This window comes from Paramormyrops kingsleyae, chromosome 25 (assembly GCF_048594095.1).
Source record: "Paramormyrops kingsleyae isolate MSU_618 chromosome 25, PKINGS_0.4, whole genome shotgun sequence".
Lineage (NCBI taxonomy): Eukaryota > Metazoa > Chordata > Actinopteri > Osteoglossiformes > Mormyridae > Paramormyrops > Paramormyrops kingsleyae.
The window spans coordinates 4,151,282-4,175,029 of NC_132821.1; the positions used below are offsets into that span (position 1 = coordinate 4,151,282).

At 38.9% G+C, this 23,748-nt stretch overlaps 1 protein-coding gene across 2 annotated transcripts; it reads right to left on the reverse strand.

Annotated features, from left to right (window-relative positions):
• Positions 1-5,645: 5,645 nt before the first annotated feature.
• On the reverse strand, positions 5,646-22,968 carry pank2 (pantothenate kinase 2). Of its 2 annotated transcripts, XM_023796015.2 has the most exons (7): positions 22,623-22,967; positions 21,410-21,762; positions 20,792-21,045; positions 20,534-20,710; positions 9,225-9,348; positions 6,866-6,991; positions 5,646-6,635 (listed from the first exon to the last, which is right to left on the reverse strand). In XM_023796015.2, the coding sequence occupies exons 1-7, from the start codon at positions 22,831-22,833 to the stop codon at positions 6,585-6,587; spliced, it is 1,296 nt and encodes a 431-aa protein (XP_023651783.2). In that variant the 5' UTR covers positions 22,834-22,967; the 3' UTR covers positions 5,646-6,584. The 2 variants fall into 2 exon arrangements, with proteins under 2 accessions (XP_023651783.2, XP_023651784.2); XM_023796016.2 differs by lacking the exon at positions 20,534-20,710 and having other exon boundaries at positions 22,623-22,968.
• Between the last annotated feature and the right edge of the window lie 780 nt (positions 22,969-23,748).

Genomic DNA, 23,748 nt, shown 5'->3' on the forward strand with positions numbered 1-23,748 from the left:
GGCATCTCTGCTCAGGCTGCTGCCCGGACAACTTGAGCCCTGACAAATCTGAAGAAAAAGGATGGCTGATGGACAGTGGGAGTTGTTTGGGCATAATTCCAGATGTCACACTTGGTAGAAAAAAAACACAGCAGCCGAGAAAAAACCTAATACCAAATAGGAGTGTTTTTGTTTAGGGCTGCTTTCCTACCTCAGGGCCAAGCCATCATGTCATCACGTCTACAATTAATTCATCATACCAGCAAGTGCTTGAGGAGATAGCTTATCAACCAAAACAGCATTTTTTACCAAAGTATATATTGAATATGAAGTCAGACAAAATATAATTAAAAACAATTTTATTTCAAGAGAATTCACAACAGTTGCAGCTATACATAATTGTGCAATACACATCGTGACAAAGGAAAAAGTATATTAACCAGTACAGTTTCATATTGCTCCTTAATCAAATAGGTCTCCATTTTTCTTTTAAATAGCCCACTGGTCAATGGTCCCCGTTTCCTTTAAAATCATGTAAAAAGTATATATTTTTTCATTCTTTATATTGTAAAAGAAAAAAATACCAGGCAGAACAGGGCACAAGGCAGGGGGACATCCTGGATGTCAGTCTATTACACTCACACACAACAGGCATCAATAAGAGGTGTCAATTTCCATAAGTGCATTTCTTTGGAAGGAAACTTACAGAACACAGGAAAAGCATGTACGCTCCACACATGCAAATTCCCAATCCTGCAGGTATGAGGTTACACCCATACACAGATATTAATCATCTTGAATTCTTTGTGAAAGTAAAAATAACTGGACATATTCATAGGTTTAAAAACATACATTTACTGTAATAGCATCACGAAATACAATAATGAGAACGCAGAATGAAGAGCACTAATGAATAGATTGCAGAACTATAAAACAAGAACAGTATCTGGGGTAGCATTTTGGTTGTAGATTCAGGGGTCTGAATCCCACCATTGTTCTCTTTCCATGTTCTCCCAGTGTGATGTGGTTCTGTTCAAAGACATACAGTTAGGCTAACTGGTATCTCTAAATTACCATGTGTAAGTGCCTTGTAATGACTAAAGCCCAGTACTGGGTAGGGATGTCACGAGAACAGAGGCTTCTTTACCAAGTTAATGCCAAAATTTTGAAAACATGATGCTACCCATTTTTCTACAGTGCCTATATACCTACAAGTGGCCTAGTCCACCTCTCAAGCACCCCCCACCCCCCTTTAAAAACATTGGGGGGAAAAAAAAGGACATACCCGAAATAAAATGCTTATTATTCTTGAACCACATGCAATACATTCATAGTCTTGGTTAAATGCTGACACTCACAAAATGTTAGATAACAAACCTAAAATAAATAAATAAAAATAAAAACTTTTACTGTAAAGTTTTCACGCTACCATAAATGATCATGTTTGTTTTGGTATAAAAAACATTTTGCTTAGCCTAGTGACCCTCCTGAAAATGATTTTTTTTTTTAATTAACTGACCTACTGAACATCCATTTATAAGCTCGTGACGATGACATGATCACTTTGTCGCCTTTGAATTTCCAATGGCCCATCCAGTTACCCCAGTATTGAAAACCTTACCCATGTTTAATTGTTGTTTTTTTCTTCCGATTTCCATTTCTGCCTTAATATCTTATTTTGAAGTACATGGAATTTATAGTTTTGTTAAAAAATGACATTAGGCTATCAAAGAGGGATGTAGAAAGAAAAATTGCATTGGCGGCCAAGCATGACAGTAAAGGTTTCTTCCAATATTTTAACTCCAAGAGAGCACTAAAAGCTGAAATCACTAATTTGCAGGATAGTAAGGGCCTTATAACTGATAACGAAATTGATATGGTAAACGAGTTTAATGATTATTTTTCAAGGGTGTTCACAATAGAGAACACAAGTAACTTACCACCAATTAATACGAATACAGCATCGTCTATGACCAATATATGTATAACTGAGGTTGATGTGATACTAAGCCTAGCTAAACTCAAAATAAATAAATCACAGGGGCCTGATGGCATCTTACCTTTAGTCTTGAAAGAGATGAGGGATATTATTAGCCAACCTTTGACTTTAATATTCCAGAAATCGTTATCTGCGGGTGTGGTACCATCAGATTGGAAGCATGCTAATATAACACCCATATTCAAAAAAGGGGATAGAAGTAATCCGGCAAACTATAGGCCAATCAGTTTAACAAGCATTACTGGAAAAATAATGGAAGCTATAATTCAAGTGAAAATGGTAGATTACCTAGATGCAAATAACATTATAAAGGATAGCCAACATGGATTTAGGAGAGGTAGATCCTGCTTAACGAATCTGCTTGAGTTCTTTGAGGAAGCTACAAGTGAAATTGATCACAAAAAGGCCTATGATGTGATTTACTTAGATTTCCAGAAAGCCTTTGATGTTGTCCCCCACAAACGGCTCTTGTTAAAGCTTAAAGCTGCAGGAATTTTAGGAACTGTGGCAGCTTGGACCAAAAACTGGCTAACTGATAGGAAGCAGCGAGTAGTTATTAGAGGCACTATGTCACAGTGGGCCTCCGTTTATAGTGGGGTACCGCAGGGTTCAATTTTAGGACCACTATTGTTCCTAATTTACATTAATGATATTGACACAAATACATGCAGTAAACTGGTTAAATTTGCAGACGACACTAAGGTGGGCGGGGTAGCAGATACTAATCTAGCAGCAGAGAGGCTCCAATGGGATCTGGATTTAATTAGCGAATGGGCTGATACTTGGCAGATGAAATTTAACACAGATAAATGTAAGGTAATCCATGCAGGGAGCAGAAATATATAGTACAGATATTTTATCGGTTCCACTGTAATAAAGGTAGCTGATTACGAGAAAGATCTCGGTATGTATGTTGATGCTTCCATGTCCCACTCTCGCCAATGTGGGGAAGCAATAAAAAAGGCGAACAGAATGTTGGGTTATATCTCTAGATGTGTGGAGTTTAAGTCAAGGGAGGTGATGTTACACTTATATAATTCCTTGGTAAGACCCCACCTAGAATACTGTGTGCAGGTTTGGTCACCATACCTCAAGAAGGACATTGCTGCCTTAGAAAAGGTGCAACGAAGAGCTACGAGAATGATTCCTGGTCTTAGAGGAATGTCTTACGAGGAGAGGTTAGCGGAACTGAATCTGTTCAGCCTTGAGCAAAGGAGACTAAGGGGGGATATGATTCAGGTCTATAAGATTCTAACGGGTCTGGATGCCATTCAGCCAAATGACTATTTCAATATTAGTCTAAATACTAGAACTCGTGGCCATAAGTGGAAATTAGCGGGAGAACATTTTAAAACAAATTTGAGGAAGCATTTCTTTACACAGCGTGTAGTCAGAGTATGGAATAGTCTTCCTGCTATTGTAGTGGAAGCTAAAACCATGGGTTCCTTTAAATCAGAGCTAGATAAGATTTTAACAACTCTGAGCTATTAGCTAAGTTCTCCCCAAACGAGCTTGATGGGCCGAATGGCCTCCTCTCGTTTGTAAATTTCTTATGTTCTTATGTTTTTACTGTGGTACAAATTGGGTGTGAAGAATCTTGGAATTTCACTGGTATTGGCTATTACATTTCTGGTGACATCCCACACAAGGCGTATCCCAGCCTCGTGCCCTGTGCGGCCCAGGATAGGCTCCAGGCTCCCCCTGAGCAGAATAAGCAATTAGAAGATGGACAGAAGAACAGGAACTGGAAGAATAGTGCATTTAAAGAGTTAAACGGCACAAGGTTCATCGGAAGTAATATTCAGCATGAGCACTATAAATGATAAACCTCCCTTGCACTAGAAAAAATCACGATCAATTACTTATATACTGTACACTTACCTAAAGGATTATTAGGAACACCAAACTAATACGGTGTTTGACCCCCTTTCACCTTCAGAACTGCCTTAATTCTACGTGGAATTGATTCAACAAGGTGCTGAAAGCATTCTTTAGAAATGTTGGCCCATATTGATAGGATAGCATCTTGCAGTTGATGGAGATTTGTGGGATGCACATCCAGGGCACGAAGCTCCCGTTCTACCACACCCCAAAGATGCTCTATTGGGTTGAGATCTGGTGACTGTGGGGGCCATTGTAGTACAGTGAACTCATTGTCATGTTCAAGAAACCAATTTGAAATGATTCGAGCTTTGTGACATGGTGCATTATCCTGCTGGAAGTAGCCATCAGAGGATGGGTACATGGTGGTCATAAAGGGATGGACATGGTCAGAAACAATGCTCAGGTAGGCTGTGGCATTTAAACGATGCCCAATTGGCACTAAGGGGCCTAAAGTGTGCCAAGAAAACATCCCCCACACCATTACACCACCACCACCAGCCTGCACAGTGGTAACAAGGCATGATGGATCCATGTTCTCATTCTGTTTACGCCAAATTCTGACTCTACCATTTGAATGTCTCAACAGAAATCGAGACTCATCAGACCAGACAACATTTTTCCAGTCTTCAACTATCCAATTTTGGTGAGCTCGTGCAAATTGTAGCCTCTTTTTCCTATTTGTAGTGGAGATGAGTGGTACCCGGTGGGGTCTTCTGCTGTTGTAGCCCATCCGCCTCAAGGTTGTGCGTGTTGTGGCTTCACAAATGCTTTGCTGCATACCTCGGTTATAACAAGTGGTTATTTCAGTCAAAGTTGCTCTTCTATCAGCTTGAATCAGTCGGCCCATTCTCCTCTGACCTCTAGCATCAACAAGGCATTTTCGCCCACAGGACTGCCGCATACTGGATGTTTTTCCCTCTGCACACCATTCTTTGTAAACCCTAGAAATGGTTGTGCGTGAAAATCCCAGTAACTGAGCAGATTGTGAAATACTCAGACCGGCCCGTCTGGCAACAACAACCATGCCACGCTCAAAATTGCTTAAATCACCTTTCTGTCCCATTCTGACATTCAGTTTGGAGTTCAGGAGATTGTCTTGACCAGGACCAAACCCCTAAATGCATTGAAGTGGATGTGATTGGTTGATTAGATAATTGCATTAATGAGAAATTGAACAGGTGTTCCTAATAATCCTTTAGGTGAGTGTATATAAATAAGAGAACATACTCTGCAAAATGCCCTATTTATATAAAGCAGTTTTATTTCCTTCACAAATGTAGGTAAAACTACAAAGCACATTCAGTATACTAGCAACTGTGCGTAAAACTACATCAATGTTTCAGTCAGCAAACCATGGTATTAACCTGCAACATTTACATTTTGCACAATGTTTTGAAATAGTCAGGGAAGTAATCTAATTTTTAACTGAGGCAATTAAGTAATACATATCAGAATTTATATGGGTCTATTCAGTGTACACAAACACTGCAATGCCAGGCCTCACTAGCTGACTAAAGGTGACTGAAAGTAACAGTTTTTATTGCGCACATCAGCGGTTTTGTCACATAACTGGAATATTTTTGTGTGCACTTGTTTGTATGTTAAAACACTTTTCCTTTTGGAATCAGAAATTTAGATTTTTTTTTCTTGTCAATCAAAACCCATCTTATCTAAAAACTTCTTAAAGTACTTAGCACTTCAGGAAATACTAATGTCCAGGCAGAAATAGAGAGTCACAAGAACAGAGATCAGCATGAAATATAATAAAAGCACAGGCAGAGTATTTTAACGGCACTGATTCTGAGGCCACTTCCAGTATTTATTGACAACCCTTCTGCATCATCATACAGATAGGGAGTATTTTCATACAATTCTCAGTTTAAGTCTATAAATAATATAGACACCGACATTGGTCTAAACTACTCATTATTTATTACATTTATTATTTATTACACAGTCGACTTGTCAACATTTATGTTTTATTTATTCTACTAATTACATATTATAGTGAATCAGGACTGCACCTAACTTAGTCTGACTTCTGATATATTTCGAAAGAGAGAGAAAAAAAAAAACATTCATGTATTGATGTAGTCATACAGTACTTAAGGCCAAGACGAGATCCATTTCGAGGAGATATTGGTCTTCTGAAAGAGTGGTTTCTGCTTCTTTCTTTATTCCTTACACCACAGACAATGGCAGAATCTTTCAGACGTTATATGGTAGCAAGATACTCATCTATTAAAATATCTGACCTTCCAAATGCTACTTGAACAGAAACACAGCAATTTTAAATAACATATACTTTGCACTTTTTGTATATATTTGAAATGTATTCAGACCAACTGACAAAGGCAACACAGGTGAGTTTTCATGGCAAAATTACAGTGTAAAGTAGATTAAAGCAAGAAAGACAACAAGTTGTCCATAACGATGGTTCCCTGGGAAAAAGGAGACATGCTCTACATGTCAAAGGGCTCGACAGGCTGTCCAGATCTTTGGATAAGTGTAGGACATGTGTGTAGTGAAACATGAACGCTGATAGCTGGAAAAGCTAAGCAGTCATGGTGCATAAACAGTAACGGAATAGAAACCATTAAAATTGACGCACAAAATTACGCTTCTCATGGCTTGACCACCCTCTTACAGTGCACCCCAATGACAAAAAAAGAGGTATGGGGGACAGATTTCTGAAGCACCCAAGTCTTTTCTGTTTGTGCGATTAAGAGGGATTTAATAGCTCAAGAAGCGCTCCCACAGCTCCGAAATAACCCTGTAAAAAGTAAAAAAAAAAAGTATACATTCATTATGTGGTGCCCATAACAAACAACTACTTCATAGGGGGAAAAAAAAAACTTAACAATGGAAACAGTGCATCAACCACATCAACAAAATGGCTGATTCTTTAGCAACGTATATGAAAAGTTCATAAGCTAGCGGCCATTAACATTCATAAGCCATTACAAGATGTTAAGGGAGGCTTGAGGTTAAAATGACTCATACCTCATGCTGAAGAAACAGCGCCTTCAATTGTCCTTTGGACCAGTACTCCATAGCGTAGGCCAGCAGCTTCATGGAGAGAGTATTGACCCTCAGGAAGTTCCCCACAAACACCACCCTTTCTATGTTCTTCAAAGGATAAAGAAAGCAGCTAGCAGGCAATCTTAAACAAATTCCCCATTTTAAAACTAAAATATTACTTGCAGTAATTACCTCCTGACTGGTGAGGATTTTATAAACGCAAACTGAAACAAAGATTTTGGCCTCGTGCCATAGACTTCCAATAGGAGCAGAATTAACAATCATGCAATAAGTTTGAAAGTAATGAATTTTCTGGATAAAGGGTGTCAGTAAATTCCAAGTACAGGTTTCCCGCTACGATCCGAAAGTAAAGCTTTCATAAACCAAAATGGCATAATGTGAAGAAGCAATTACCATTAAATTTACGCATATGGGAAGAAGTTTTCAGCATTTCCAGACCCAAAAAACAACAAATCATACCAAGTAACGGTAACATATAGCAAAAGCAGGAATGATATGATAAATATAAAGTACAAAAAATGACGTAGTGTAGTTTTAGTGACCAGAATCAATACAGTAATGCGTCGCTTATCAACAGGGATGCGTTCGCAGTAATGTGTAATTAGGTGATTTTGTTGATTGGAGAACATCTTAGTGTGCTTACAGAAACATAAATTGTATAGCCTACTACACACACCTAAGCTATATGGGAAAGCCTAAATAACGATAAAAATACATTATAGTAAATACATAAACCAGTAAAATAACTGTTTATCAAGTATTACATACTGTAGATATCAGTATGTGCCACACTTTTATTGGCAGCGCAGAAGGTTTGTTTACAGTAGCATGACCACAAACAAGGGAGTAATGCATTGTGCTATGAAGTTACAACAGCTACATTGTAACTAGGCAACAGGAATTTTTCAGCTCCATTATAATCTTATGGGACCACAGTCGTATATGTGATCCATTGCTGACCGAAGCACCTTTATGCAATGCTTGACTGTATTTCACTAATTGGTCAGCTGATAGACAAAATCCTAAAAGCCATTTTTGCTTTTCTCCTTTTTTCGTAAAAATGAAAACCCTCTTTGAATTTCTATCTGTTATTGAAAACGGGGGCTGACGGAGGGCTTCTGTAAAAGCAAAGTAGTGTAAAGCAAATGTTTGTAAAGAGGGGGATACCTGTATGTGAATGTTTTGTCTACATTTATAATCAACAGTAGGATAACACTGGTTTGATGGGACAAAGGGCAAACGGGGACACATGTATGACACTTTGTCTTCATGCCTCTGTGGTCTACTTAAGTTCAGTTCTTCAGCTTTCAAAAATACTTATGTTGTATCATATATAATTAGATCACATTTTTAAAGTGAGGAAGTAAAATTTCCCTATGTTCCAGTTTAACAATATCCACCCTGAGAATATCTACACATACCCAAGGCTAGTCATAGATATTGATTTAAAACATACAGCGGAACTGGTTTTGATCATATGCAGTTCCATAAATGCTGTCAGAGCAGGGAAGCTCTCTATGCTTTCATAGCCCTGTACAATGCTGCTTGATAAAAAGTTCACAAGGCAGCACTGTAAAGAGGCTAAAAGCATAAAGCCATGAGGATTCTGTCATTTCTTAAATAAAAAAACAAAAAGTTTGAATTTAACGTATAACACTGGTTGCTGTGTTGGATAATTCAAAGGTGCAAAATCAATTAAGCGGCATCTGAGAATAATGCATAATTATTGTTAATGGAAAGGCAACGCAGCAGCTGATTGACTGTTGGGAGTGTCTGTGTTCTGATGGCAGAATTGCTTGTCAGGATCATGTGTTTTACAGTTATTTCATTAAACATCAGAGCAATGAAGACAGAAGAAATCATCAATAAACTAAACGCAGCAGATAGTCCCTGATGTTGTTCTGTAGCCCTCTCTCTATAAGGAACACAGTTGTGTTGTAGCTATGAATGGGAACATGTCTATTTTGTGGACAGTTCTGTGCATTCCAGTAAAATTGACTCCCAGAGGATCATGCTGGGCAGGCAGTTATGCCCCAGCTGTTGCCGAACAGCGCAAAGGAAAAATGTTTTCCTACTACTGGAATATGCATTTTATATCATGGGAGACACTGCAGAGTAACTGCATTCTGATGCTTGGTAGACACAATAAGAACACTGTAAGAAACTTAATGCCTTAAAAGAATAGAGACTGATTAGTAGGGATAAATGAGATACAAAATTTCTTTAGTAATGCGGTTCATCCCACTCTGTATCACGTATGTGAATCATATGTGAACAGACCACACAGGCACGGTGTGTGTAAGCTGTGACAAAGGCGTACCTCATTCAAGGCACACATCCTGGTTATGGAGCCGATGTTATTTGTAATTGTAACTAATGTTGCTCGGGCCAGGTCTTCTTTGGAGACAGATTCCCGCTTCTCCTTGCACATCATGTTTCCAAAACTGAAACAAAGAAAATGTATTATTCAGGCAACTTAAAGGTAAACTAGGAGAACCAACTGAAAATTGTCTATTTAGATGGATCATATGTAAACATATACAGACACTTCTCTACTTACGAATGAGATACGTTCCGAACGGCTGTTCGTAACTAGAAATGTTCTTAAGTCGTTATTCAACATCATTTTAAAGGGTATACGCAGGTACAAAGAACTAGGATGCTAGGGGTACGCACGCTACGCTGCTGCACAGTGGGAGTAGCAGCCAGAAGTCGTACTAGGCGGAATTGGTGCACAGAATAAAAAAAATTATGTTGCGGACTGGAAACAGGAGCCCAATGAACACAATTTGGACTTACAGTCCTCTTCGTTCTTATGTCTGAAAGTTCGTAAGTAGAGGAGCGTCTGTATATTTTAAAAATATACCTATTTTCCACAAACAAAACCATAAATACCAAAACTCCTAGCTAAATATGTTTTTCTTCCTTTCAGTCATTGCTATGTTTCTAATTTAGTATGTACCATGTTCCTTTCATCTGGTTATTACTAATAACTTTGTGATACCTATAGGAAAAACAGCAGATTAATAGATACAATTTAACTGGAAGAAAACATCCAGAAATTATACAAAATGTAGGACAGGATTTTTTTCCCAGCCTATCTAGATACAGGTCCCTATAGCAAAGCCTTCAAAAGCAAGTAAAATCTGTTACAAGTCATAGAAAGCAGTCATATTCACATGTCAAACTGATTTTTTACATTTAGGAAGAGAGGTTAGCACTGGAATAGGTGTTGCATATTTCATTATGGGTGATAATGAAATATGTACAGTTACAGTATATCAGTAAGTATGGCACACAAACTGAGGCGTCTCTGATATCTGCAGACACTAAATATGCAAAAAGATAACATAAGCAATTGTGTAAAAGTTAAAAGTGCTGGTTAAAAACTATTATACAAAATAAATACAATACATTAAAACCACAATGTGAGTATTTGCTGGAAAGTATCAAACCCCATTATTCTGTTTTTATTGTAGGCATCAGAATCATACTAAAATTAGCTGTAAATAATATTGAATAATTTGATAAACTAATTAGTAAATATACGCTTGACATTACCTGGAGCTTAGTAAAGCCTGGTAACTCTACTTTTACTCCTGTGCAACTGATAATCTTACTTCAACTCTGGTCTCTTTGTTCAACAGCAAAACATCTGAATTCTCCTGAAGTGCTCATCTTGCCCATGGCTGGAAACCTAGGAGTAATAAATTCACTGCCGTATCTCAGCAGTTTCTACTTGCTACTGTTTAAAACCCTCCTTACCAGAGTACTTGTTTTCTGCATGACTTACATTGTTTGATTGTCACTGACATTAATTTGAAGAATTTTTAATAATGACATTATAAATGGAACTTTTACTTTTAGCTACAGTTATATGAAGGTCATAGCGGCTATCACTATTAATTAAATTAATCAGTAGATTACCCGAATATTAGACAATTAATTGAGTAATCATTAATATAATATATATACCTGGGGTCTCCAACTCTGTTCCTGAAGAACTACTATCCAGTAGGTTTTCTATCCTACCTGGCTTCTGATGAACCACACTAGTTCTCAGGTAAATACCAGGAGCAGGTGTGGCTCATCAGAAGCCAGGTAGGATAGAAAACTTACTGGATAGTAGCTCTCCAGGATCGGAGTTGGTGACCCCTGATATATAGCTATTAGCAGGGCTGGACTGGGACCAAAAAATGGCCCTGGCATTTTTTGGTCATGGTGGCCCACTATGATTATTTATACGATATGCAAAAGCACGTGACATACCAGAGGATATATGTGCACGTTGTGTGATTTCAAAAATTAAAATAAAGCGCAGCAGCCTACTACTCAGGGATTCATCTTGGGAGAGATGGCCACAGTGTCACAATTCCCACCATGAAGTGAAAGTGGATGTCAAAGAAAGAAAGAAAGAAAGAAAGAAAGAAAGAAAGAAAGAAAGAAAGAAAGAAAGAAAGAAAGAAAGAAAGAAAGAAAGAAAGAAAGAAAGAAAGAAAGAGAGAAAGAAAGAAGAGAGAGAGAGAGAGAGAGAGAGAGAGAGAGAGAGAGAGAGAGAGAGAGAGAGAGAGAGAGAGAGAGAGAGAGAGAGAGAGAGAGAGAGAGATGTTAATTTCACTAGTGTTATTTCTCTGGTAACCTATCAATGATAAATCATCCATTTCAGCAAAGCAAAGTTTTACTAATATAACATGATAATAACTGTAAGCTGTAACAGCTGCAAACTGTAACTCTATGGCAAGTTAAAATACCACTAAGTTGGACACCAAATCTACTCATAGCATTATTTAAAAATGAAGGCTATAAAGGCAATTTTCTCTCTCTCATACACACAGTTTTTGCACAAAACTGTAATTTTGTACACAAATGACACATAACTCTATAGGCTAATATTATTAAGCATGTTTTTAGTCTGACTGAATAAAATAAGTCTTGTAATAATTTCCTATGTTGAGCATTTGCACACTTTTGGCCCAGATACTATTTAGTAAGGAAGTGTCTCTAATCAATTTTTCGTCATTTTAAAATTGTATTAATTCTTACTCTTCTAACTTTTTTCTTATTTTACGTATTCTGTTTTAATTCACTATTACTATTGTTATTGTTGTTATTATTATTATTATTAATAATAAACACATCCCAAAACATTGTCATTGTTAACTCTGGCTGTGTGCAAGCTTATGTGCAGGCAACCGCCCCCCCCCTCGCTTACTCTCACACACACACACACACACACACACACACACTCCAGCCCTTTGCACTCCCTACATGAAATGTCCCTCTTCATTAACATTTCAGCTACTTTATACCGGGTTGGACAGTAGCTAATCTGACCTCTTTCCTCAATCTTTCCCTGGGCCACGTCTCTCTCCTCATCCTCCTCCTCCTCATCTCCCTGAATCGCTAATTCTGCCTCCTCCTCCAGCCCTGCACCAGCCGCTGCAGCAGTAAAACTTGTGGTGGCAAACATATCGGTAAGTTTTGCGCATTTTGCTGCGTCCACTTGAAGGCTTTTCTGCACCCCCCTTGCGCTTTTTTGGTTTGTCCATAGCCACTCCTCTCCAGCTCTGGTCAGCTCAAATGGCAAAATTTGATAACCTTGGTTAAAAAGGGGAGGCAGGGAGGGGCGGGCCGAGGGAGGCTGAGAGATTTCATTGGATTAGCCCAATGTCCTTCAAGAAAATCAACCAATGGGACGTTGCGGTCGATAAAAATTATTTATGATATACTTTTTTGGGTAAATTATGACAGCCCCGGGCTGGCCCAAAAATGTGCGTCGGCCCACCGGGCATTGCCCGCTACGCCAGATGGCCAGTCCAGCCGGCCAGTCCAGCCCTGGCTATTGGCATGAGGCAGGAGCCAACCCTACATGGGTCACCAACACTTCACTGTGTCATCCTCAATACTAGCACAATGTGTTATGTTAAGCACATGCAACAGCCAGATCGGAAGATCTGTGATAGTCAACTGGGTTAAGACAATATGTTCCGCTGAATATTTACGTATTTAATGTCATAGGGAACAAAACTTAAGAAGTGCTAAAATAATGTGTAATGTTTACGAACAATTGATTTGACACCCACTATTTGTAGTGTGGATGTAAAATTTAAAGAAGTCCCCTATGAAGTAATAGAGCTGAGGGATGCTAGGATTGCCATCAGTGCCTTAGGCCATGTGAATGTGACTTCGTATGGCAAATATGTGCTACACAAATAGTTTCAAGGGCTGCAGATTACAGAACAGCGTATCCTGGTGTGCTAGCATGTCCTTTGGTTACTCTCCCGACTGGAAGGGGAACGCAGCCCCTGGTCTGTTTGTAAAACACATGATCCCGAACAGAACAAATTTAAGATTAATTCTCGCTTTGCTTGATTAGAGAGCAAATGCAGTAGAATATATCTAGACTTAGTGGTAATGAATCATACCTGAATTAGTGCAGGGTAATAACATGTAATGCATATAGTCTTGAAATTGATGAAGAAATGCTTTGTATAACATTATATCCTGTAAGCAGATGTTTTACCCTGAATAATTGTCTGCAGGTTATCAGAAATAATGAGAGTGGGATAAGTATTTGCAAAGATAAGGGAGAATAGGGAGTGAATGGCCTTGGAAGACTGCAGGCCAGAGACCAGCTAACAAGAAACTATAAAGAACATCTGGTGATCCTGTGCAGTGACGTGACTCGCGGGAAAAGGTATAAAATGTAAGTTGATTTGAAAGACGGGGCCTCTCTCCTTCACATGCAGGAACCCCTGTTCGAACAGCCTAAATAAACAGGATACTTCTCCTGCCCTAAAGTGTCTGCATTCTTTTTGTCCGTCTGTAATACTAGGTTCTAATTAGCCATAGTTTACTTTGGGTAAATTCGCTCCCACACAACTGAGGCATACGCTCTCTTTTAATTTGGACACTCATCCACTATGCTCCCTCTTCCTTCTGCCATATTGCAGAGTAATGCAGAAGGCAAATTTTAATCAATGCAAAGAAAAACAGTGGCAAAGCTATCAGGTACAGCTAGGACACTTGGGCCTCCAGATCCACTTCAAGGGTAGATGAGTTTGGCATTCAGAGAAGCCATTCTGCACACCAATCTCATACCCAGCAGTTTTTTGCATTTGTATATTTCCAGTTAGCTTTAACGAGTCTGACCATTTTCTTTTGAACTCTAATTTACAAGATATTTATAAGCCACAGAAATGCCATTGATTGATTGACAGGATGCTTTTGTTGCATTGCATAGGGTTGATATCTACTTTTACCTGGTCCCCGGATACACCAAAACCATCCCCACCCGGTATCCGCATACACCAAATCACCAATACCATCATCCCTGCGTGTACCAAAACCATCTCCACCCTATCCCTAAGTGCATGAAAACTGTCCACACCCTGCCCCTGCATGCACAAAAACCATCAAAAAAAAAAAAAAAAAGCACAAAATATATTCTCAAGTCTGCAGCAGCATGCAGTTATTAAAACGTAATAGCCAGTTAGGCCTACCTACATTTTGCAAATAGTTTTTGTTCTTTTTTGTTTTATCTGAGAATGGCTAATCGATTTAGACCTAAAGCTAAAGGAAGTTCTTTGTGTTTAGGTGTTACAATGAAGCCTTGCATATCACTTATTTTTGCGTTATGCAAGCAAGTCTACTGAAGGAACTACTATGCAATAAAATATATTACACAGTACCAATTGTTTCTAACAAAAATACTGTTGTGGATAAAACTGCAACCCGTCATGATAAGTTATCCTCATCTCACCCACCACTGCCAGTGATGTTGCATGCTACCAATCAAAGAATTCTGAAGACCGGATATAACATGCAGTACTACTCAAAATCCTCTTGTAAACTTGTTTATAGGAATATGCAAATCTACCTTCCAAAATTTCCTCTGCAAGAAATTCTGCTAAACAAAATTCAACATTGTAGAAGCACTTTGTCAAAAAAATTCATATTATATAACAATAAAAAAGCACAACTGCTTTAAAAACAGACCAGTCTATGTAGGTTGTATTTACATGTTCTTCCTGTATTGTGTGGGTCTCTTCCTGCAGTCCATCCTATCTACTGCACACCAGCCTTGAGCTCAGTGGTACCTCAGGTCTCGAACTCATTAGAACTCGAATTTAAGAGTTGAACCAACCAGTTCGGAAAAAAAAAAAGACCTAGAACCCGATCTGAATCTCAGAAGTCGAACTGTGAACGCCAACCTAAGATGACTTGTATGCGCTGGGAAATGAGTCACGTGGCACGTCTCTCAGCGGAAACAAAGGGTAACGCTTCAGTCTCAGCCTCGCATTCGCTGTGATAGCATCGTGCATGTTTACAGTAGCTGAATACATATATTTAGACAGTAAAAATACATTTAGACAATGATTGACAGTAACAGTAATTATTATTATATAATAAAATACATTTTAAAATAAAGATTTATTAATTATTTTAATATCATTAATAAAACCATTAATACATTTAATTATAATAATATTGTTGTGCCGAACGGGAAGGGAACAGAGGCGCAGACATCAGGGAATCGGGGAATATGGGGTTTAATTACAGGTAAGGCAAAACACAGACGGACAATACACTGACCGGACTGGGGAAACAAACTGAAACGCGGACTAAATACAGAGGACTAATGACAACATGCAGAAACAGCTGATCACACAGGGATTCCACACGGGGTTAACGAGGGGGCGTGGCACACGGAAGGAGCGGACGATCGGGGCAGGACACATTGTTTTTTTTAACTTTACATATTGTTTGGATACATTTATTTTCTTACTTTACAGATTACTGTTTTGATAAACAGGCTTAGATGTGTTTAGTACAGTATATGCTCTTCGTTTTATCCGGTTCATTTTGTGTTTAAATGCTAAAAAACATATTTAGGTGTAATGTTTTGGGGCCGGGAACCAATTAATTGGTTTTCCGTTATTTCTTATGGGGAAAATTCGATCAGAACCCGAACTTTTTAGGATTCGGACCAGAGTTCTGAATGGATTAAATTCGAGTTCTGAGGTACCACTGTATTAGCGGTGTAATGGTACACTAAATTCATGTTTCGGTACAAACCTCGGTTATGGGTTCACAGTTCAGTGCAATTTCGATATAGCAGGAAAAACAGAATTTGGTTCAAATTTGGAATTTGGTTGATCATGTTAAAATAAATTACAAAGCTCCTTTTTTTAAAAGGATATAACTTAAAATAAATATAAAACTGAAAATTTTTCTTCAGATAAACAGGCATGTATGCCTAGCAACATTTGAGTAACTTAAAATACTGCTTTTCATTATCGGTTGAACACATTCTCTACGAGCTTTAATTTTGCATTCAAGTAATTTTTACTAGCAGGTTTAGAACATAAGAACATAAGAACTATACAAACGAGAGGAGGCCATTCGGCCCATCGAGCTCGCTTGGGGAGAACTTAACTAATAGCTCAGAGTTGTTAAAATCTTATCTACTGTAGCTCTGATTTAAAGGAACTCAAGGATTCTGCTTGCACTATGTTATCAGGAAGACTATTCCATACTCTGACTACACGCTGTGTAAAGAAGTGCTTCCTTAAATCCAGTTTGAAATGTTCTCCCGCTAATTTCCACCTATGGCCACGAGTTCTTGTATTTGAACTAATGCTGAAGTAACTATTCGGTTGAACAGCATCCAAACCTGTTAGAATCTTATAGACCTGGATCATGTCCCCCCTCAGTCTCCTTTGCTTGAGGCTGAACAGATTTAGCTCAAATAACCTTTCCTCGTATGACATTCCTCTAAGACCAGGAATCATTCTTGTGGCCCTACGCTGCACCTTTTCTAAGGCCGCTATGTCCTTTTTAAGATATGGTGACCAAACCTGTACACAATATTCTAGGTGAGGTCTCACCAAGCAATTGTATAATCTTAGCATTACCTCCCTTTACTTAAACTCCACACACCTGGAGATATACCCCAACATCCTATTGGCCTTTTTTATTGCTTCCCCGCACTGGCGAGAATGAGACATGGAAGCATCAACATACACACCCAGGTCTTTCTCATAATCAGCTACCTTTATTTCAGTAGGTCCCATTAAATACCTGTACTTTATATTTCTGCTCCCTACATGGAGTACCTTACATTTGTCTATGTTAAATTTCATCTGCCAGGTGTCAGCCCAGTCACTAATTAAATTAAGATCCCGCTGTAGCTGCTGAGCCGCTAGTTCAGTATCTGCTACACCACCCACCTTGGTGTCATCTGCAAATTTCACCAGTTTACTGTATATATTGGTGTCTATATCATTTATGTAAATTAGGAACAAAAGTGGTCCTAAAATTGAACCCTGCGGTACCCCACTATGAACGCAGGCCCACTGTGACATCGAGCCTCTTATAACTACTCGCTGCTTCCTATCCGTTAACCAGTTATCAATCCAGGTCGCTACAGTTCCTAAAATACCTGTCGCTTTGAGTTTAAGTGAGAGCCTCTTGTGGGGAACAACATCAAAAGCCTTTTGGAAATCTAAGTAGATGACATCATAGGCCTTCTTATCATCAACTTCCTGAGTAGCTTCCTCAAAAAACTCCAACAGATTTGTTAAACAGGATCTACCTCTCCTAAATCCATGCTGGCTATCCCTCAAAATGTTATTTGAGTCCAGGTAATCTACCATTTTCTCTTTGATTATAGCCTCCATAACTTTACCAGTTATACATGTTAGACTGATTGGCCTATAGTTTGACAAATTACTTCTATCCCCTTTTTTGAAAATGCACGTTATAATTAATTAATTGATCCCCGTGGGGAAATTGTTTTTACGCCTCCCTCAACTTGCTCTTTGTAGAGTAAGTTGTCCGCGAAGGGCAGCCACCCATAGCAGCGCCCAGGGAGCTGGGGGTTAAGGGTCTTGCTCAAGGACCCACAGTTATATATATATATAACTAATATATATATATGATATATAACGACATATATATATAACTGAAGCTGGGTTTGAACCTGCGACCTTATGATTACAGGCACACAGGCTTAGCCCACTGAGCCACACGCGGTACCACACCTTCAGATAAGGATTTTTGAAACAGTAATGTTAAGGGTCGGCAAATAATATCCCTCATCTCTTTTAACACTATAGGTAAGATGCCATCAGGGCCCTGTGATTTATTTATTTTGAGCTTAGCTAGGCTTTGCAAAACATCAGCTTCAGTTATATATATATATATATATATATATATATATATATATATATATATATATATATATATATATATATATATATATATATATATATATATATATATATATATATATATATATATATATATATATATATATATATATATATATATATATATATATATATATATTAGTTATAGACGATGTTGGATTAGTAATAAGAACTGGTAAGTTACTAGTGTCCTCGACAGTGAATACCCGTGCAAAACTATCATTGAACTCATTTACTGTGTCAATGTCATTTTCAATTATAAGACCCTTACTATCCTGCAGATTAGTAATTTCAGCTTTTAGAGCTCTTTTAGAGTTAAAATACTGGAAGAAACTTTTAACGTCATCCTTAGCCTCCAATGCGATCTTCCTTTCGACATTCCTTTTAGCTCGTCGAATGTCATTTTTTAATTCAGCCTGTAGATTTAGATACTCTTGCTTTATTATGTCATCATCAGTTATTTTCCATCTCTGGAACAAAGCCCTTTTCCTCCTTACTTTATACTTTATTTCCCTATTAAACCACCTAGGTTGCAATTTCCTAGATATATTCTTGCTGGAAACAGGTATGAAGTCCTCTTGCACTTGCAATAATGTGCTTTTAAAAAATTCCAATGCCTCTTCAACAGTTTTGTTATTTAACTCCATCCAGTTCACAGTTTCTAGTTTTAATCTCATACAATTGAAGTTTGCCTTCCTAACATTATATATTTTTGATTTGGACTTTGCTCTTCGGGCACTAAACTTAACCTCAAATTTAACCATGTTATGATCGCTACTGTCAAGTGGTTCTAAAACGTCTAATTTACCAATCCTGTCCTGCTTATTAGACAAAACAAGATCAAGAATGGCATCTCCCCTGGTAGGGGTGTTAACAAACTGAGTAAAAAAAACAATCCTGTACTAATTCCACCATCTCAAGTTCATTTTCAGAAGAGCCAGCAACAATGTCCCACTGCATCCCCGGTAGATTAAAATCACCCATAACTATCACATAATTTTTATTGCTCATAATCCTAATATCACTGTATAACAATCTGCTTTCCTCAGCAGCTACATTGGGTGCTCTGTAACAAACACCGACAATTAGGCTATTTGAGTTTTTAGCATCTAATTTTACCCATATAGTTTCCGTACTTTTACTTATATCAGTAAGCTCCCTTGCCTGCAAGTTTTCCTTTACATATACTGCAACACCACCTCCCTTCTTACCTATACGGTCTTTACGGAACAACGTTTAACCATCCATATTATATTCTTGTCCATCCTTATCACTCAACCACGTTTCAGTTATTGCTATAATATCATAAGAGTCCGATGAGATAAGAGCCTCTAAATCATGAATTTAATTCCTAATACTCCTGGCGTTTAAATACAGACAACAAAGGGTAGGCCTATTACAGTGCCTACATTCACCGATATCAAAGTGTGAAGTAGCTTTGACATGAACAAATAAGGAAGTTTCACCAAATCGCACATTAAATATACGATCAGTACAAAACATCCTAATTAATTATTCCTTATAAAATATATTTTCTGAATTTGTGTGGAACAGAAATGATGTACACTTTGACGTTTCCATGCGATTGTGTCGTGCATGTCCAATATTAAACCAACTTCTCAGCGGTTCTAACGCTAACCCGAAATTTTATATCAGGTGAGTGCTGCTCTCAGGATTCAAACTGATTTTGTGGTATTGTAGGGAGAAAGATGCCTTGGTGTTCACAATGCAGTTTGCTACACAGTGGCCCCTTCCGCACTGACATATGTTCCGACATAGTTCTTTGGTCAGTCACTGTGTTAGAGATGCAAGGTAAATCATACTGCAGTCTAAGAGTTTAGTCCGAAGCACGTAATCAGCTTCTCAGTGTCCAATAACTGCTTTGAAATGTCCATAGCTGCTTGCATATGCTGTAACAAAGCTTTACATCACATTATGCAAGCATATGCAAACTTAAAGAACATCACTGGCTGAAGTCCTTGACAACAATTACTACATTAGCAAAAATACCACATAAACACGGGCATTTTGTGATGAGTCTAGAGGGGAAAAAAATGCCATGTCAAGATGTATTCTGTCTCACAGTTTATACCCTGAAGGCGTTCCATAACATGTCGACATCAATAAGAGGAACTGATAACAATGGAAGCACATGATTCCAATCAATGGAAAAATTTGGAATTGGTTATATATTGGAACTGGTTCTCATTTCCCATCCATCATTCCTTGCTATTGTCAGTTCATACAATATTAAACTGCTTAAGCATGATATTAAGCCTTGCATAAGGGGCAGATCTGAAGGTCATTTAGGCCAACTTACATATAATATGACCACCAAGTAGAGAAAGCTAGTGCCAGGAGATTGAATGATCATATTTATGAAGGTGCACCCTGTTGCTCCCCAGCCACATCCTACCTGGAGGCCACAGCCCAGCCTGGGAGGCCAAATCTCTCATAATCGCCCCCATATATGTCCCGCACCAGTTTGTCTACTCGTGTGCTCTCCCCACGTGAGGCCATCTCCAGTGCTTCCTCAAACGTGGAGCAACCCGTCAGCAGACAGCACAGCCCAAGGAAAGTCCCTCCACCGAGACTGAAAGCCAGACATTAATCAAACTGTTATATCAATGTTAGCTTTAGAAGATATGAAAATCATCATCGCAGCCTAGCTCACCTTGTCCCAGTGACACGTTTAAAATTGTCTTTGGAATGGACTGCAAGAATGCTGACCCCAGATCCGATGTTGACTAGCAAGAGTGGGTAGGGGTTCTCCAGTCTGTAAGGCTTGACTATGCAGTGCACTGGATCTGTTGGATTTTCAAAGTAGTAACACTCAGAGGGTCCGCTGGAGTTGACTGAGTCAATGTACAGGACACCACGGATGAGACAGTCCAACTCATCCAGCTTCAGGAGCTGTAGATCAGCCATCTGATGGGGTCAAGGGGAAAATAATAGAATTTGTGGTTTCCTCTGGGCATTACATAATATCACTCCAGCATGTTTCAAACTAACCAACAACAATGCAACTAATATATATATATATATATATATATATATATATATATATATATATATATATAAGTTAGAAAAGTTACCCTTTGAACTGGCCCTTTGGTTTTGAATATGTGAGCGGATGTCCCTAAAAACACCCCTCGTTGTTTCCCAGATGTTTATTCTATATAATCTGGTTTTGGGAAAATACTAGGATACACAATTGTTTTTGTCCCCTCGATTTAGAAACAAAGTCACTTGCATAGTAACAACCCGAGTCAGAAACATCCACTGAACCCACCATACGGAAATCAGCCTCAAACTTGTAGGCCCCACCACCCGTGGCACAGAGTGCCGTATGGAGGCTGGAGAAGTGTTTATCGCGGCCCATCTGCAGGAAGGCAGGCAGGTCTTGGGTGGGGAAGCGAATGAAGTGCAGGTTGCCTGTGCGGCCACACAGGGTCAAATCCTTCAGTTCCAGGTGCACATCCCGGATGCCGGTGGAGCCATAAGCCACATTAGAGGTCAGATACTTGCGGATGCTCTTCAGGTTCTCCACTTCCTCCTGTTCCTCCTCTGCTGTGATGTCCTTCGGTTCAAAATAGACAAGTTTTACGAGGGTCCCACCAATGTCCATTCCGAACCAGGGAAAGGCTTTAGCAAGAAAAAAAGGGAAGTAATTACTCTCTTGTTTGATATGCACAAATCTGATGATCAATAATTACAACCAGAATAACCAAAGGCATCGCGATCAAAACCTCCATCCATCCATCCTGCTGCTTATTCAGCAAAGGGCTGCTGTAACCACAGCAGAGGCTACAGCACTTCAAATGATAACATGAAATGTCACGAAGTGGACATTTCTTATTATTTCATACATGTTTACACATTTCTGTATATACACATTTATGTATATACAAGGCCAAGTTATGTTTAAAAAGTAAACAATAATACAAACATGAAAATGCATAACTCAATAAAACACATTTATAACCAACAAGGCATTTCGTACCGCAAAAAGCTGTATAAAAAAAAAAAAAAAAAAAAGAAGAAGAAGAAAAGAAAAGAAAAGAAAAAGGTCCGTAGAGCATCTCACGTAAGGGGAGATAGATGGATAGATAGATAGATAGATAGATGGATGGATGGATGGATGGATGGACGGGTGGGATGTGTATAGACAGACTGGCTATCTCAAAATATTCGCTACATTAATACAGGAAATTCCTGGCTACATAAAAACAACACGAAAGCAAATTCGTAATAAGACCTCAAACTGACATCATAAAAACAGAAGTAATCAGGGGAAATGTGGTTACTGGCTAACAGTCGGTTTTAATCTCGCTAGTGAATAAACAGCACTTACCCAAGTCAATGTATCGTCACACACATAAGCAGATGCGGATCGTTTTTTAGCTACCTTAAACCGGTCCGGACCGGCATCTTTTACATTAAAACGGGAAGCCTGGGAAATAACATGAGAAAGGCCTCTGAACGGGAGTGACGGGGACACTTACGCGGCCTGCTCTTTCTCGGCGAATCCGCTGTGTGTCTGGCGCGGCGTTCGCTCGGTTCGCCTTGCTCCATCGGGCCGGCCGCTCCCCCCTCAATGCCGCCGTCAATACGCGGATCGCCAGCTCTTCCCTTTCCGGGCGTCTGTTGCCGTGTTTCGCCGTCGTCAGCTTCTGTGCCTCCTTCATCTTCACAGTGACAGCCGTTCAGCTCCATCCGATGCTGCGATTAAGCCCGGCCCGCTCAGAACAAACAGATGTCGTTTTCAGCAAATCTAAAGTCAGGTATGTTTACAGCATTTCCAGCGGTACACAGCGCAGGCTAGATGGCCAAGACTGATTTGCCGTGACCAGCGCGTTGAGGTTTTATTGACAACATTCAGAGCCAATCATCGCTCTAGAACTAAAAAAACACAGTTTTCTGTAGCCAATGGCACGCGCCCATTTCACCAAAAGGCAAGTAGCTTCCTCCCTAATCGTCTGGGATATTCACTGAGATATCAGGTATGTGTAAATGTTTGTTTATGAAACCATAGCAAAGTAGCGCATATTCATCCATTTCTTTCCATAGCTACATGCAGTGCAAGATCAATGTAAGCCTGGAACTTGTCTCAAGAAGTAAGGGAGACGCTGGGTGAGATGACAGTGCACAGATATAACCACTGACACTACAGGGCAATTCATCTAAATTCAGTGTTAGAGGAAACTGGAGCAGGAGAACAGGCAGAATCACACACAGGATTTGGGGACAGCATTTTGTATGTATATCTGAAATCTAGTGCTGTTATGTTTTGTTGTTGTTGTTATTATTATTGAACAAAACAACAAATACAAACCATAGACAATAGCCAGGGGGCACAAGAGACAGACAAAAGAAGCAAATGAGCATTACAGAAACTAGCTAGCAATCTCTAGCTCTCTCTCTCTCTCTCTATATATATATATATATATACACACACACACACACACACACTCACCTAAAGGATTATTAGGAACACCATACTAATACGGTGTTTGACCCCCTTTCGCCTTCAGAACTGCCTATAATTATTTTTAAATGTATTTTATTATATAATAATAATTACTGTTACTGTTTATCATTGTCTAAATGTATGTATTCAGCTAGTGTAAA